General features: G+C 36.6%; 1 protein-coding gene across 1 annotated transcript in view; it reads right to left on the bottom strand.

Annotated features, from left to right (window-relative positions):
* Window positions 1-15,637, bottom strand: part of LOC132140171 (endoglin-like) — a 47,462-nt gene extending 31,825 nt beyond the window's left edge. The window contains exons 1-2 of the mRNA XM_059548983.1: window positions 15,480-15,637; window positions 14,470-14,627 (exon numbers count right to left, since the gene is read on the bottom strand). Of these exons, the coding sequence (XP_059404966.1) occupies window positions 14,470-14,527 (58 nt within the window). The 5' untranslated portion in view covers window positions 14,528-14,627; window positions 15,480-15,637. The remainder of the gene's footprint in view (window positions 1-14,469; window positions 14,628-15,479) is intronic.
* Between the last annotated feature and the right edge of the window lie 1,347 nt (window positions 15,638-16,984).

Below are 16,984 nucleotides of genomic sequence, written 5' to 3'. Positions count from 1 at the left end.
TTTTCCCTGCCGTTGTATGTGCGAGAGAGTCTTCATTTAATATTTTGACCCCTGGGCCTTAAAAACACAAGCGTGTCTCAGCCGACTGGGTGAAAATCAGAGCGACTCACAGAGGAATTGCTTCAGACTGAGAAACATACGCAGCAGTAAGGCACCAACAGATGAGTTCCATTTCTAGTATTATACGGTCACGCAGCGCTCAAACATGCTCATTAGTTTCCAATGAAGGCTTCACATTTTCCATTTTTGGGAAATGCTTCAAATCAATCAAAGTATCTGTCAGGATGCTTGTCCAGACATCAGTGAAGAGCACCATCATACTGAGAAACCACAATAATTTATTTCCTCAAATCAGGTGAAGATGGGAAATTGCTGGCCACAGGATACAATGCAGGTACTGGGCCATATGGACAAAAATAAAAAAAAGAGCAAAATAAAAGTATTAAAGATAAAGGATCTCTTTGTTTATTACGAGTGGTTCCCTTTCCCTGCATTATAAGAAAATAAAAAAATAAATACTATAGAGTATTAAAATCAACTGTGAACATAACTAAAACTTGTATAGTACATTTTAATGAGCATAATTACCGTATTTTCCAGACTATAAGTCGCACTTTTTTTCATAGTTTGGCTGTTCCTGCGACTTATAGTCAGGTGCGACTTATTTATCAAAATTAATTTGACATGAACCAAGAGAAAACATTTCCGTTTACAGCCGCGAGAGGGCGCTCTATGCTGCTCATTTTCCTGTAGTCTACACTCAAGACATAGAGCGCCCTCTCGTGACTGTATGTTTTCTCTTGGTTCTAAATAAATGCGACTTATAGTCCAGTGCGACTTATATATGTTTTTTCCTCATCATGACGTATTTTTGGACTGATGCGACTTATACTCAGGTGCGACTTATAGTCCGAAAAATACGGTAAGTGTGAAAATAACGGAAAGAAATATCTGTTTGATAAATGAAGCCAGCTAATATGATTCATAATTTTGTTTTGTTTTGTTTTTTGTTATTTTGCTTGTTTGTTTGTTTTTTTGTTTGTTTGTTTCAGTCAATTACAAATGCAGTAAAAGTACAGGTGTCAGTATCGGCAAGTAACAAAAATAAAAGTATCGTATCGGACTAGTTCAGGAAAAAGATGTGTGTATATTTATAGATTGTAAACATTTATTTATTATGAGTCGTTCCCTTTACCTGCATTATTACGGACAATTAAAGATTAGAGAGTAGAGAAATAAAATAAACAATGAAAGTAACAAAAGCTTGTACAGTACATATTGATGGGCATAAATGTGAAAATAACAGAAGGAAATATCTGTTTGATAAATGAAGCTAGGTAACATGATTAATTTTTTCTTTCTTTTTTTCTGCACCAAACTGGTTTTTGTACCCAATATTTTAAAATTACAAATGCAATGCAAGTACAGGTATCGCTATTAGCAAGTACCAAAAATAAAAGTATCGGTATCGGATTAGTTCAGGAAAAAGTGGTATCGGTGCATCCCTATCAAAAAATACTCAAAGGTTTATCATCAATATTGTGGACTTATTTTTTATCACTATTTATTTACCACCCTATTAGTAAAACATATGATAATGTAAAGAGAAATCTGGGAAATTCCCATACGGTAATACCAACTTCTCTGACTGGCGGGTCTCAAACCTCTTGGGTCATGAAAAGAGTTTTATGGAATAAAAAAAAATTAATAAAATAAAAAACAATAAAATAAATTAGAAGACTTGCTATTAGTAACTTGATGATGGCAGATTTCAAATGTACTTCGGTGGGATTGATTTCGTCTAGTCATATACAGTAGACCTCTCATTTGAGAAGTTGGGAAAATTTGGGGGAGATTTGAGAACACTACTTTACAATTCCATTTACTGCTGCTCATGGCAAATAAATGACACGCTTCACCTCCAAATCAAAGAGCAACAAAATCGATGACTAACAGGGAATTTTAAAGCTGATCTTGCCCAAGTCTGTGCGTCAACTATTACTCACATAACAATTTCTTGTTTTTAAAGGTCATAAGAACAGCAGACATTGTACTAAAGCACTGAGTCACTGCAAGAGCATCTCAGAAAAGCTGATGTTTTTAAGAAAGAGTTATGAACTGGCATCCTCGAAACGCCCATGTCCGGCTCAGTGTCCTTTGACAGGTCAAAGGCGCCAGAATCCTCTTTAACTTGCAGCCAGTTTCCGTCTTCTGAAAAACTCTTTTTACAATAAGCCTGTCTGTTTTTTTTTCTGTTTTTTTTTTTTTAAAGAACATAAAAAACTGGAAGGACTGTCTGGGAGGTCTGTCTGAGAAGCTGCAGTGATGCGAACAAAGACGCACTGTTATGTGTGATAGCGGCTTGAGTTCGGTTAAGGTTACGGTGAAACAGAAAATATGCTAAGGATTTTGTGGAAACACCTTATCTGGCATTTCCAGTACAAAAATAGATCTACAGGAAGTGTGTTCCACTCTTGATTGGTTTCCTCAGCAGACTCAAGCAGTTTGCAGTTTATATACTCAGACAACAAATAGAGCTCATAGTTTTTCTAAAAATGAACAAATTTTAGGCAGATCTGGAGCTAAACATACCGCATGTGTGAATGAGAGGCGATCTCTTGTTCGTTTGTCAGTCAAACAGTTCATTCAGAAACAGAAAGTCAGTCGACACTATTGACTCTGAATCACTGCATCCAGGCCAATTAACAGGAAGTAGTTAAGTTGAACAGTGTTATTTTATTATAATTTATTATCAATATGCTTTAAAATTTTATCATTTTATAATTTCAAAACTTGTATATTTTTGTTAAATATTTTATATTAAAATTATATGTTAAGTTTTAGTAATTGTGCTATATTTATATTTGTATTTTTATATTTTATTAAATATTTTATATTAAAATTATATGTTAAGTTTTAGTAATTATGCTATATTTATATTTATATGTTTATATTTGATTCATTTTTTATTATTTTATTTATGTACTTCAACTTAACAAAAATTATTTCCATTCATTCATTCATTTATGAAGTTTTAGTTTTATTACTTTTAATATTTAATCTAAATGAAAATGAAACATGTTGCCTTGGCAACTCACTTAAATAAAATGTTGTTGATTTTTGTAATTTTAAGTATGTCTATATAATAAACTAATTTATTTAGTTTTATTTATTTTAGTACTTAAATGTAAATAAGATGAGAAATATTGCCTTTCCAATTACCTGAAATAAAATACTTTTGTTTGTCATTTTAATTTATTTATTATTTATTTATTTTTAAATTACATTTTACTTTATTTAGGTCTAGTTATTTCCTATGCCAACTAGATGAAATAAATTAAATTTGTTGTGTGTTTCTGTCTTCTTTTTTATGTATACAGGTGCATCTCAATAAATTAAAATGTTGTGGAAAAAAATAATTTGTTTCAGTAATTCAAATCAAATTGTGCAACATGTGTATTGAATAAATTCAGTGCACAAAGACTGAAGTAGTTAAAGTCTTTGGTTCTTTTAATTGTGATGATTTTGTCTCACATTTAACAAAAACCCACCAATTCACTATCTCAACAAATTAGAATATGGTGATATGCCAATCAGCTAATCAACTCAAAACACCTGCAAAGGTTTCCTGAGCCTTCAAAATGGACTCTCAGTTTGGTTCACTAGACTACACAATCATGGGGAAGACTGCTGATCTGACAGTTGTCCAGAAGACAATCATTGACACTGTTTACAAGGAGGGTAAACCACAAACATTCATTGCCAAAGAAGCTGGCTGTTCACAGAGTGCTGTATCCAAGCATGTTAACAGAAAGTTGAGTGGAAGAAAAAAGTTTGGAAGAAAAAGGTGCACAACCAACCGAGAGAACCGCAGCCTTATGAGGATTGTCAAGCAAAATCAATTCAAGAATTTGAGTGAACTTTACAAGGAATGGACTGAGGCTGGGGTCAAGGCATCAAGAGCCACCACACACAGACGTGTCAAAGAATTTACTGAACTACAGACAATGTCAGAAGCGTCATACCTGGGCTAAAAAGAAGAAGAACTAGACTGTTTTCCAGTGGTCCAAAGTGGTCCAAAGGTTTCAGATGAGAGCAAGTTTTGTATTTCCTTTGGAAACCAAGGTACTAGAGTCTGGAGGAAGGGTGGAGAAGCACATAGCCCGAGTTGATTGAAGTCCAGTGTTATGTTTCCACAGTCTGTGATGATTTGGGGAGCAATGTCATCTGCTGGTATTGGGATGTGTTCTTTGAAAACCAAAGTCACTGCACCCATTTACCAAGACATTTTGGGGCACTTCATGTTTTTTTCTGCTGACCAGCTTTTTGAAGATGATGATTTCATTTTCCAGTAGGATTTGGCACCTGCCCTAACTGCCAAAAGCACCAAAAGTTGGTTCAATGAGCATGGTGTGCTTGACTGGCCAGCAAACTCACCAGACCCGAACCCTATAGAGAATCTATGGGCTATTGTCAAGAGGAAAATGAGAAACAAGAGACCAAAATATGCAGATGAGCTGAAGGCCACTGTCAAAGAAGACTGGGCTTCCATACTACCTCAGCAGTGCCACAAACTGATCACCTCCATGCCACGCTGAATTGAGGCAGTAATTAAAGCAAAAGGAGCCCCTACCAAGTATTAAGTACATGTAGAATAAATTAACATACTTTCCAAAAGGCACAACAATTCAAGAAAAAAAATATATTGGTCTAATGAATTATTAGTAGATAGATTTATAGATTTAGATTATAGAAAACATATATTTCTTAAAATATGTCCGAGAGTTTTACACACCAGTCTGTTATTGTGGCAAAATTTCCACACCCCGAATCGTGTCGCTGAATGAAACGAACTGTGATTGGTTGTTTGACATGTCAGTCAAATGGCCTCATGGGCGGGCCTTGGCCAATGAAAGCTGCCATGGATTCCAGATCTTCAGCCGTCAGTCTACTTAAGACTAGTGTTTTGTAGGCGAGGACGGAAGAGAAGCGGTGAAGTGGAGACGGGGGGAGAGACAAGGAGAGGAAGAGCGAGAGAGAGGGAGGTCACAGGCTGCTCTGCACACCTATTGTCCCAGCGTTTCCTCGGCTGCAGACTGAGGTCTAACCATCCACAGGAAGACAAACAAACTCTTATCAGTGGCGCACAGAGCCCTGTGGTGTCCCCTGGCCTCTAACCCTTGCACCCCCGTGCCACATCACCAATCCCCCCAGATTCACATGCGCATCATCTGCAGCACGGGTCATCATGTACGGGTTGCCGTGGCGGTCAGAAGCCCGCCAAGGAGCCGCTTCACACAGACGCCATAGCTGGGACCTGTGGAGACGGACTGTCTTTGTATAGGTCTGTTTAAGCCTCCAGGAGCCGACTGTTGGCCGTCTCATCGCGTCAGAAATAAACAGGACAACAAACTGAGTGTGAGGAAGACTGTGAACAAGCTAAACTCAAACTAGAGGAGGACGACAGTGCCAGAGTCATTTTAGCCTGTCATATATATTTATATATATTTATATATAAGTGTGTATATTAATATATAATTATATATACACACTTATATAGCTATTTTACATCATAAATAATCATGTGGTAATGAATTAAATACTGTACTAATGGAAACAACTCATCAATCCCATTTAAAGCGGCTTCACAGTGTGTTAAGTTACACAAAGTAAAACACAATTTTATTTTGCTAGTCAACTTCAGACATTGTAACAACTGTAAGTAACTTCTGGAAGTCTGGAAGGATGTTGAACTTATAAATCATACGTAAATATATGCATTTCAAAAAGAAAGTATCTAAACATTTCAAAGAATACAGTACATGCATCCAAGGGGACTAAATTAAATTAAATTAAATTAAATTAAATTAAATTAAATTAAATTAAATTAAATTAAATTAAATTAAATTAAATTAAATTAAATTAAATTAAATTAAATTAAATTAAATTAAATTAATAGATATCTGTAAAAATGTGTGTGTGTGTGTGTGTGTGTGTGTGTGTGTGTGTGTGTGTGTGTGTGTGTGTGTGTGTGTGTGTGTTTAAATAAAAAAAAATACATCAAAAACACAAATGTTTTTCTGTTTCTGTTTTCCTGAATATAGGTTTCTATATGCTTCCAGAGGGATCCCAAGTGATCCATGTTTTTACATAAATACAGAACTACATTGAAGTTTGACAACATGGTCTGTTGTGTTTTTTGTTTTGTTTTTTGCCAAACTGCTTCACTTCACTGCTTTCTGTTGCTTTAGAGGATTTTTTCTTCAGATTGCCACATCAAACCTGAAATCTGTCTTCAAACTATCCAAGGGCCTAAACAACCTTCAGATTTCAAGTCTCTTTTCAGCCCGCTCAAGTATTCAAACGACAGACCTTCAAACGAACCTTCAAAGTATTTTAAACTTCCAGGCAAATCTGTGTCAAGAAAGTTGTTTCTTGACACAGACAAGTGAACCTTTTCTTTTCTAGTTACCGGTAGTCATATATTCTCAGTGTGGCATGCAGCACAATAGCAAAATCACATGTGATTTCTTTCTCTCTTGAAAAATAAAAGTTGTCTCAGCCCTCTCTAAATGCTATTTAAATACTTGTAATTGCTTGCAGATTTTGCTGAATTTGCTAGCAATTTTCTTTTTGAAAGCAAGTTTCATGCTTTCTCTTATTCAGGTTCGCAGCAAAAAGATATTATATGATCCAGCGATGCACTAGCACAACGCAAAACACATTTATCACAATGTTTCTAGCGGCTGTTTTCCATGCTAACATCATGCAAATGACACACACATCAATAAGCAAATAATGAGATATTTCTGATGCACCTCACAGAGAGCCAATCTATCTCCTCTGCCATAATTAGTGTGGTGACTCGGGGAGGAAGGACTCATTTAGTGGAGGCAGTTAGCTGGTTCCTCTAAGCAGATGGAAGCGACTGGGTCTCAGTGCACAGGAGGGGCTTCTAATCACTCAAATCTGATGTAGCTTCACACAACATATGCTTCCCGAAGCATCGGCAGAGAGCAGACATCTCCCTCCAGCACTCCTGCAGAAGTGCTAATGACTCTGACCTGAATCAGATTCATGGACCGGCTTACTGGTCGCGTCACTGCACCGTTAGCATCACTGCCAGCTATCTTGGCAGTAAATGATAAGATAATTAGCAGGGAATGTGAAAAATGCGAGGTACGATAACTGATGTTTGAGTGTTTGTTTTGGTCCTTCTGTAAGAAAAAGTTTAATAAGCACAGCACGACGATATCAGATAAAAGCTCATGTTTAGATTACAACTTGTTGGTAATCTTTTGCAATAAGGTTTACCTTAGTAAACATAAACTAACAATGAAAAATACTTCTAAAGGATTCATCAGTCTTAGTTAATAGTGATTCCAACATTTACTAATAGATTATTAAAATCAAAAGTTGTATCTATTAATGCTTTTTAATGGACCTGAGCTAACATGGACTAACAACAGCTGTAGTTTTATTAACTAATGTTAACAAAGATTAATAACCACAGTAACAATGTATAATACATTGTTAATTCATTTGAGTTAATGTATTAAATATAGTTAATGTTTGGAACCCTTTAGTAAAGTGCTACCAAAAATTCTTCAGAATTTCTACTTTTTTGTTTCTCTTTAGGAGGAATAGAGAATGATTGAATCTTCACATTTGATTGAATGCTGCCTTTAAGGCCAGAGGTTCGTGGCTAGTTTACTGTGGCTAAGTTTAGCAGCTGATTCTAGATCAGTTTGGTGGTCAGACGGCTGTGATAAGCGTTCATAACGCAGCTCTTATCAGTGACGGCGCGGCGGCCGCTGGCAGATTGGCAGTTATGGGTTTCAGCGAGTTGTAGTTTATCTCTGTCTGATGCTAATGAGCCATTCATGAGTCCGTCTATGGCCGGCTGGCTCGAGAAACCTGACGCTCCAGAGACAGGACGCATCCTAAGGGACTCGGGACAGACAGAGACACAGACAATCACAGAGACACTGGGAGGGGAGCAACAGCCTTCCACAAAGTGTCTTCTGTGTTCTAGACCAGTTTATTTGTAGCACTTCAAAGCTTACAGCCCTGATAAGAGATGGAGTCACAGATTACAATGTTAGAAGGAACATAAAATCAACATCAATATCAAAACTGATATCATTTATTTTCTTAAAATGTTCAGTTCAAATGTTTGGAGGTAGTAAGATTTTTTTTTTTTAAGAAATTGAATTCATCAAGGACTCGATAAAATCAAGCGTAGTGTTAGTTCTGGAAGGTCACATTACAAGCTTGCATCAGCTGACTCTCAGCTGATCTACATCTACCTATAGGAATATTATGCCCATCTCAGCATTCATATAGAAAGTCCCTTCAGTATTCTGCGTTGCTCAATAGCTAATTACCCTCCTCCATCCCCAGCTCCTCCTGGCATTCTGATTCTTTTTTGAATCAGACTATTTTTTTAAATGTGTACATTAACTTATTAAACATTAGAGCCCGACCGATATATCGGCCGGCCGATATTATCGGCCGATATAAGCTAATTGCATTTAAATCGGCATCGGCATTTATAACGGCCAATGAAACATGAGAAACAGAGTCTCATGCTTCACTCATGTTATGAGTGTTGCATAGTGTGCCCACCAGAGGGAGCTCTGCAGCTCCAGAGTTAACAACAGCGCCAGAAGTCCACTACAGAAGAAAGCGATCAACTGTTTTGACGGTGAGTCTGTCGTTCGTCATGTGAAATGATTGTAGATTTAGTTCATACCCTGTATATAAAAACTGTGTGGTAGTTCTAGCTAACGGTCCTATCATTATTACTTCTAAATATTCTGTAACATCACTTACAGCCGCTAATGCATTGCTTTGTTATATTAGATTAGCCACAAAGCTAATACCATGTTTATCAGTGGAAGAGCACGAACGTTAATAGGAGGTCAAACTATAACGTTAGCGTTTAACTTATTCTTATTCTATTGCGGTGTGTTTCCCACATAATGACCGCGTAATTGGGCCTTTCACACAGTACGCGGTATGCACGGCGCTTGCCGCTGGGCTCAGCGTTGCCCTTCAGATACAACACGATTTGCGCTGCGCTATGGCATAGGCGGAGTTTTAAAAACGTTTAGCGGGAGCTCTTTCATAGTCTGTTCCTCCTCCTTTCGGTCAGCAGCAAACATGTATCTGTCTCGTTGTAAGAAGCGAGCGATAGCGCTAGTCCTGCTGATGAGAATTAAGAGAGAAGCAAGGAAGAAGAGGCTACCCTCAGGTCCAGAGAACAATTTGGTGAATTCAGGCTGGTTACGTTACTCTAACGCTAATAGCTTCCTTTTTAGCAGGCCCCTTCAATGCTTGCTATTAACTTGTTTGAAGGTGGTTCTTCTCAAAATTGACAGCGGTGTGTTCATGACACTAACGTTAACCATTCAACTTCAAATTGATTCCGTAATATTCCGGTAATAGTAGACAAGACGATGTTTTGATTCAGACTGCACAATGAGAAGAGGAGAAGATATACGGGTCTGTTGTGAATGTGTCTGTGAGAGCAAATATAGTGTAGTTACAGTAACTACAGTAGGTGCGTCAGAAATGATTAAACCAGAGGGGACATGTAAATAAATGTGAGCTGAACAAATGTGCATTTTTTTTTTACATATTGTTTCAAAGCAGCTTTACAGACATAACAGGAAAATGTTGAAATAATATTGTTAAATATAAGTAGGTAATACCTATTGCTTGACAAATAAAAAAATATATATATTTCTCATTTTTGCCTATGTAGGAGATCCCAGTTTATTATTATTATAATTCTAATGATGACATGAGTAATGATACATGGTGATATTATTAATACACATGCTTATTCTTTCTCCGTATCTCTTTCTGCCTACAGATGGCTGAAAAAGATGAATGCTGTAGCAGCAAAGTGTGGGACTACTTCTGCAAATACTTTAACTTTATTAATATAAATTATTTACAGTAAACACACAGACTGTTAAAACCAGCTTCAACTGGAAGAAAGTAAAAGTGTTAAATGTTTAAAACCAGACTGTTTTTTGATCATTAAAAAATATATACTTTTGATGTGCAATTGTTTAGTCATTGAGACTGTAATCTAAGGCTTTTTTTTAACATAGTCCATTCTGGAAAATGGTTTATACAGCCCACATACATAGAACAGGCAGATATTTTGCTATTGAATGTTGTGTAAATGCAGTTTATAGGAAATGGGTCTAATATCCAGATTATTTTTAAAATCAAAATATCGGCTTATAAATCGGCTCTTTTCGAATAAATATCGGCATCGGCATCGGCATCGGCATCGGCATCGGCCCCCAAAAATCCATATCGGTCGGGCTCTATTAAACATTAATGCTAACTGCAATATATTTATGTTGGTTCTGCTCTGTTTACCCTATAGGGGGTTATCGCTGCGCTCCCTGCTCTAATCCATTCCGCCAATCCATACTGTATGCTAACTGTCAATCTTCTTTGACTATAGAGGTCCTGACAGAATTGATCAAAAGTGTCAGTAAAGACTTACAAAAGATATTTGTTTCAAATAAATGCTGTTCTGTTGAACTTTATATGCTTCTGTAAAAAATAAAATAATAAAACAATAAAAAAATTAATTATCATGTGCTTTCATCATTTTCATTAAATATATCTATTTTGCTTTAATTTATATTTAATTCACTTTTAGTTCTAGTAATTTTAGTATTTCGACTTGAGCTTATATTTCAGTTAGTTGCCAAAGTAACATTTATCACTTTTTGTTTTGAAAGGTTTTTTATTTTATTTTTATTTTTATTTTTTTTAAGTAGTGTCCTACCAATAGTGTCTCTCAGTAACACATTTTTATAACATATTAATCTGAAACTTTCCTACAAAATCAGTCCAAACTGCAGTCTGGGAATTTTGTCAGGGATTGTGTCAAACCCCTAGAGTTTAGGAAACATTAACAGTCTCTGAGGGTTTCCATAACTTGCGATATTTGTTGCATCTCAATCAAGAGAATCAAGAGAAATTTCTGCTCTAAAGTCCCTCACAAATATTAAGACATAAAAATAAGACACTAAACGGTTTCTAGTGTTAAAAGGCTTCCTCATATCACAGTTTAATATTCAGTCGACTCTAATTCCACAAAAAGTGTCTTTGTTTGTTTGAGCAGCTCATCCAGGACAAACCAGTGGACAACAGGGAGAGTTCTAGGAAACATTTATTATATAATGATTCTGTTTATTAATGCTAATGGCACAGAACTTACACTCTTCAGATGTGAGGAGTCAAGAACAGATCAATCTGTAGAGTTTAATGTCTGAGAGAAAAAAATCAGGACGGATATGTGGAGAACATGAGCACAGCAGATGTTCAGAGCTCATCCAGTTTCATTGGGAATACTTGAAGAAATGTGTGTAAGGCTTAATTTGAGGATTGTGTGAGTGTTTCTTTGATGTTTTGTCTCGTCTTAATAAGATCTTCTTGTTCACACTTCACATCAAGGGAAATCACCCTACAGCAGAAGCTTTCCAATGGCTTCCACACACTTCCACGTTCCAGTTGGTGTAAAAACGTGCTAACTGAACACACATTCCTGACCAAATTCATGCTTTTATTCAGGACAAATTCATTAAATTGATGAAAAGTGACAAGAAAGACATTTATAATGTTACGAAAGATTTGATCATGGATGTTTTTTTATTCATGTGTAAATCCTGAAAAATAAAATATATCATGATTTTCACAAAAACGTTTACCAGCACAACGTTTACCAACTGTTTTCAACATTGATAATACTGAAATGTGACCCTGGACCACAAAACCAGTCACAAGTCGCACGGCCATATTTGTAGAAATAGCTAAAAATTCTTGATTTTCCCTTTATGCCTAAAATCATTACGATATTATGTAAAGACCATGTTCCATGAAAATATATATTTTTAATTTCCTACCGTAAATATATCAAATGATTTTCTCAATAATTAAAATTTGTGTGTGTGTGTGTGTGTGTGTGTGTGTGTGTGTGTGTGTGTGTGTGTGTCTGTGTGTGTGTGTGTGTGTGTGTGTGTGTGTGTGTGTGTGTGTGTGTGTGTGTGTGTGCGTTAGCACCGTCAGATCCTCAAGTAGTTGTATCTCGGCCAAATATTGTCATATCCTAATAAACCATACATCAATGGAAAGCTTATTTATTCAGATTTCTGATGATGTATAAACATAAATTATCAAAAAAATTACCCTTATGGTCCAGGGAAACAAATCAGCACATTAGAATGATTTCTGAAGGATCATTTGAAACTAAAATCTGGAGTAATGATGCTGAAAATTCATCTTTGATCACAGGAAAAAATTACATTTTACTCTGTATTCAGAGTAAAAAACAGCTATTTTATATTCTAATAATATTTCACATTTTTACTGTAACTTAGCTGATCTCTGTAAACAGAAGAGAGTTTTTTTAAAAACATCTGAACTTTTGAACGGTAGTGTATTTTTATAAATCCAATGTTTGTTTTCATTGTCTTTCACAGACTTTCGTTTTTCCATTGATGTCATCTGATCATTCGATATATAGAGATGCAAATTCAATTTATCCAGCAAATCTCAGCCAAAATAGAACAACAAGAACTCAAAAAAGCAAGAATGAGAGAAAAAAAAAAAAAAGCTCGCAGTCAGAAGAGGAAAAAAACAGATTGTTTATTGGGAGTGCGAGATAGAAATCGGTCTCCATGTGGTCGCGTCAACGGGTCTCACTGCCACCCAGACCAGCCGGCGGTCCTTCAGCGGGCGGAAGTGCCTCATTTAAACACTACACGCCATATTTAACATGGGGATTTTTTCCTGTTACCATCATTGTGCTTATTCACTGAGGAACCGTATGTCTCTCTCTCTCTCTCTCATGCTGTCTGTGCGGTACAGTAATGAAGGTGTTGCGTTAGGAATATCAGGTAGTTACATAACGGCTCCTGCATGTCCCTCTTCCTGAGGATGTCAGATCCACTGCTTTCTGTGGATTAAAGCAGCTGAACACCGCACATGCAATCGCAGGCTCTGTCCTGCGCCTAAAAAACACTAAAGAGCTGCTGTCTTCCTCTCTGACAAACAGACAAACCGACTGACCCTCTCAGGAGTGAGAAAAGCATGAGAAACTTCTGAGCAGAGTAGGGATGGGACGGTATGAAAATTTAATATCACGATTATAGTGACTAAAATTATCACGATTATCAATATTATCACGGTTTTGTTGAAACGAGATGAAAGTGTTCAAAAATAGTTGATGCTCACACTGAAAACATTTCAGCAAGTTTTATATTTAATAATCAACAAACAACTAATAAAACAAGCAACTCTATGCACTTAATTTAAAGAAAGATTAAATTCTGTGGCATTTCCTTCCTTACAATGAAAAGTGTAGAAGCATAGAAAAGCATAGAAAAGTCACTGACTTTCGCCATTCCTTCTCGAAAAAAAACAAAAAAAACATTGTGCGCTGCGCTTGCGTCAGACTGTTGCTGGCTGGACATGATTTAATAGCGAGTTATTAAAACCGCGATAATCAAACACGGTTTTAATGATAATTCATTTTTAAACGATATTACTAACCTTCAGCACATTTTATCACGGTTATCAATAAAACCGGTTATCGTCCCATCCCTAGAGCAGAGTTGGTATTTCCAGAATAATGCAAAGTGAAAGTACAAGCAAAGCAAACCACTGGCATAAGGTAAACACTGGAAGCAGAAGTACGAATAATGCCGTCGGCTATCATTCAAACACGCAGGAGAAATCAGATGATTGTGTGTCTAAAGCTTAATGTCTTCTCGCAAACAGGATCCCGTGTTTATTCCCAGACATCAAGACATCAGTGACCAAAACAAAAACACATGTGGCGCTTGAATAACAACAGAGCAAACAGATTGACTCAATCTCAATTTGACAAATGAGCAATGAGCATCTTATATTTCATTTAAAAAATTTGACCTTTAAACTATAGGCCAGAATAAAAAGGTAATGTAGAACTAATGGCTATTTGTTTTAACAAAAATCTGTCACACAGTTGACTACATATTTTGGCCTACATTAAATCACCAATACTGTAAATTACTCCTTAATATGAAGAAGACAACCTAGCATATCATCTTCATAATTAAATTCAGATATCTTTCACTGTCAGATAATCCATACACACTAAAGAAATTGTAACACCTGAATTAACTGGCTTTAAGGCAAAAATAGTATTAAACATCACCTAAATACATTCATTTGTACCAACAATACACATTATTATAGTAAGAAATAACTCTTTAATGTAAAAAAAAGCATATTCTTTCTGAATAATCACTTAAGATGTTTTTAAACTGTTTCCATTTGAACACATTGTCATTAATTAAATTAGCGTGTTAGTAAATGTACAGCTTATTTGCTATGAACTGAAAGGTCAGCACATTGTATGCTGGCCTCCAAGCGTATTAGTGGTCCTCTTACCTGAAGCTGTGGTTCTCAGACACAGAAAAACAGCTATGAAACATATAACGCTCCTCATGTTCAGGCGTATGGTTTTCTCTAGATGTGACTCTTCTAATGGACTCAACAGTTGTGGCTGATATTTCAGAGTGACCAGAATGTTTCACACTCAACACTTCCTGAGAGAGAAATCAACATTAGTTTGACTGAAGCAGGGACCAGTTTGTAAAACAGTGACATACATATATATATATATATATATATATATATATATATATATATATATATATATATATATATATATATATATATATATATATAGCAAAAAACACTACCTTTCTAATCTTTTTATATTCTACCTATTTTATTTCATATATTATACAGTTAACAATAGCAAAAAAGACCATTAACTTGCTCTATTATTTCTGTTTTTATTTTTATTTATTATATTATTTAAAAAGTCCTTGCTATATGTACTGGGTCAAGCAAACTGAGACTTGTTATAGCACATATCATTGCTCTTTTGTTGATTTTGATTGCTTCTATTGTCCTCATTGTAAGTCGCTTTGGATATATATATATATATATATATATATATATATATATATATATATATATATATATATAGTGGTGATATTCATAATATTTAGAAGATCACTGTACTGAACAGTAAATAGTAAAATATCAAATATAGCATTTACGTTATACATACATTTTTAACTTTAATGGAGCTGAATCGTACAAAAGGAACTTAGGCAGTTTTTGGTTGTGATTTTCATAATAATATTTAGATGATCACTGTACTGAACCGTATAATATCACACATCAGATTGACACACTCAAACATACGATCTACTCGTTTTGGATTGATTCACTTTCGTTCACTTAAAAGTTGTTGAAAAGTTGTAAGAACGGCGTTACAGCGCATGAAAGTCACGATGAAAGCAAGAGAAAGAGTTACTGTAACTAAACACAGTCACATTTCACAAACATCAACCCGTGAGGCTGGAAAACAGGAGAAAGAGTTTTACCTCGCGCTGGAAGAGCGGCTCCGGCAGTGATCCGGCAGATCAGATCCAGCGGTCAGTGAGTTAGTCAGTCTAGCTGAACCCTCAGCACTGACATCATCAGCAGCACTGACCCGCCCACTTCACGCGACAAACACTGCTGCTCTCACACACAACACAGCAAATCAGCTATGACACACGATGCATGACACAGATGATAATATACTGATGAAGGATGACCATAAGATTTGACGGATGCTGAAGAGGAGTCTAGGACACAAAAATAGAAGATCTTCTCCCGGCCTGAATATCGTCTGATCACAGCGCCATCTACAGCTGCAACACGATCAATGACATATATATATATATATATATGTGTGTGTGTGTGTGTGTGTGTGTGTGTGTGTGTGTGTGTGTGTGTGTGTGTGTGTGTGTGTGTGTGTGTGTGAGGCCCGGCTCCACGGGGGAGCCAAGGTGGGCCTGGCCCACCCAATCAGAGGCTTGGCCCACCTTGGCCCCACACCACATAACACAAAATTAGTGCGATATTCAATTCAGCTCCAGATACGTTATTTTCTAATTTCTGCCCAACCTCCTCTTTTTTTCCCTCCGAGACAGACAGACTTAGCTCATTCACTTCGCAACCTTTGAGGTAAACGGACGTGCTGAATTATAAAGCAATAAACGACAGTAACAGCCAATTCATTTTATTAGAACTGTTAGTGATCTCAATTAGCACACTATAGTAGCCTAATAAGATACAACATGTACAGATTTCTTGTTCCGAAAGAACAAAAGAAAACAATTTTAGCTCACCAGGACACAGCTACCCCCTCCTTATCCATTTGCGGCAATGAGGTCGGAGAAATGGATGAGTCGAGTTCATCAGCAGCTTCCGATGGTGTCAAAAGCACAAATACACCCACTCAAAAATGCAGCAATTCTGTCCCAAATGATTTAAACAGGGCAAATCCTTACCAGCCGGTTCTGAAATCATACCCCCGAACTGTTTTTGGAGGGAGAGAGAGATTTTTTTTGGTCGCTTGGTATCAGTCACGGCCGTGGCTTGAATATTCTGTAGATCGCGATGCATCCTTTTGTTTTCCGTGCTGAGTGTTCGGTTTTGCTTTCTCTGAAAATGACACCTTCATTTCGACAGGTTTTCGAAACTGGAAAGCAGCATTAGAACTTGACCGTGGTCTTCAAAAACATGCGTGCAGCCAAGCTCATTTACAAGCCTTGACCTCATGGACAGAGTTTTGCCGCCGATCGGTGTCAGGGGAGACCGTAGCATGTTTGCTCGGCCCCCAACAGATAGAAAAGGATCACTATTACATAAAAAGCATGGCAGGTGTTGTGAAGTTTTTAGCAGTCAATGAGCTTCCACTACGTGGGGATTGTGAAACGTGACAGTGAGGAAGATTGCATAGCTGAACCTTGTGCTAAAAGATTCTTTGACTTGTCAGGCTCCCTGCACTCTTTTTTCAGGCATCATTTAGTCTCTCAGAGATACAATTGCCCCTATCTCA

Source organism: Carassius carassius, chromosome 5 (genome assembly GCF_963082965.1).
Source record: "Carassius carassius chromosome 5, fCarCar2.1, whole genome shotgun sequence".
Lineage (NCBI taxonomy): Eukaryota > Metazoa > Chordata > Actinopteri > Cypriniformes > Cyprinidae > Carassius > Carassius carassius.
This window is presented reverse-complemented; position numbering and strand designations above follow the sequence as displayed.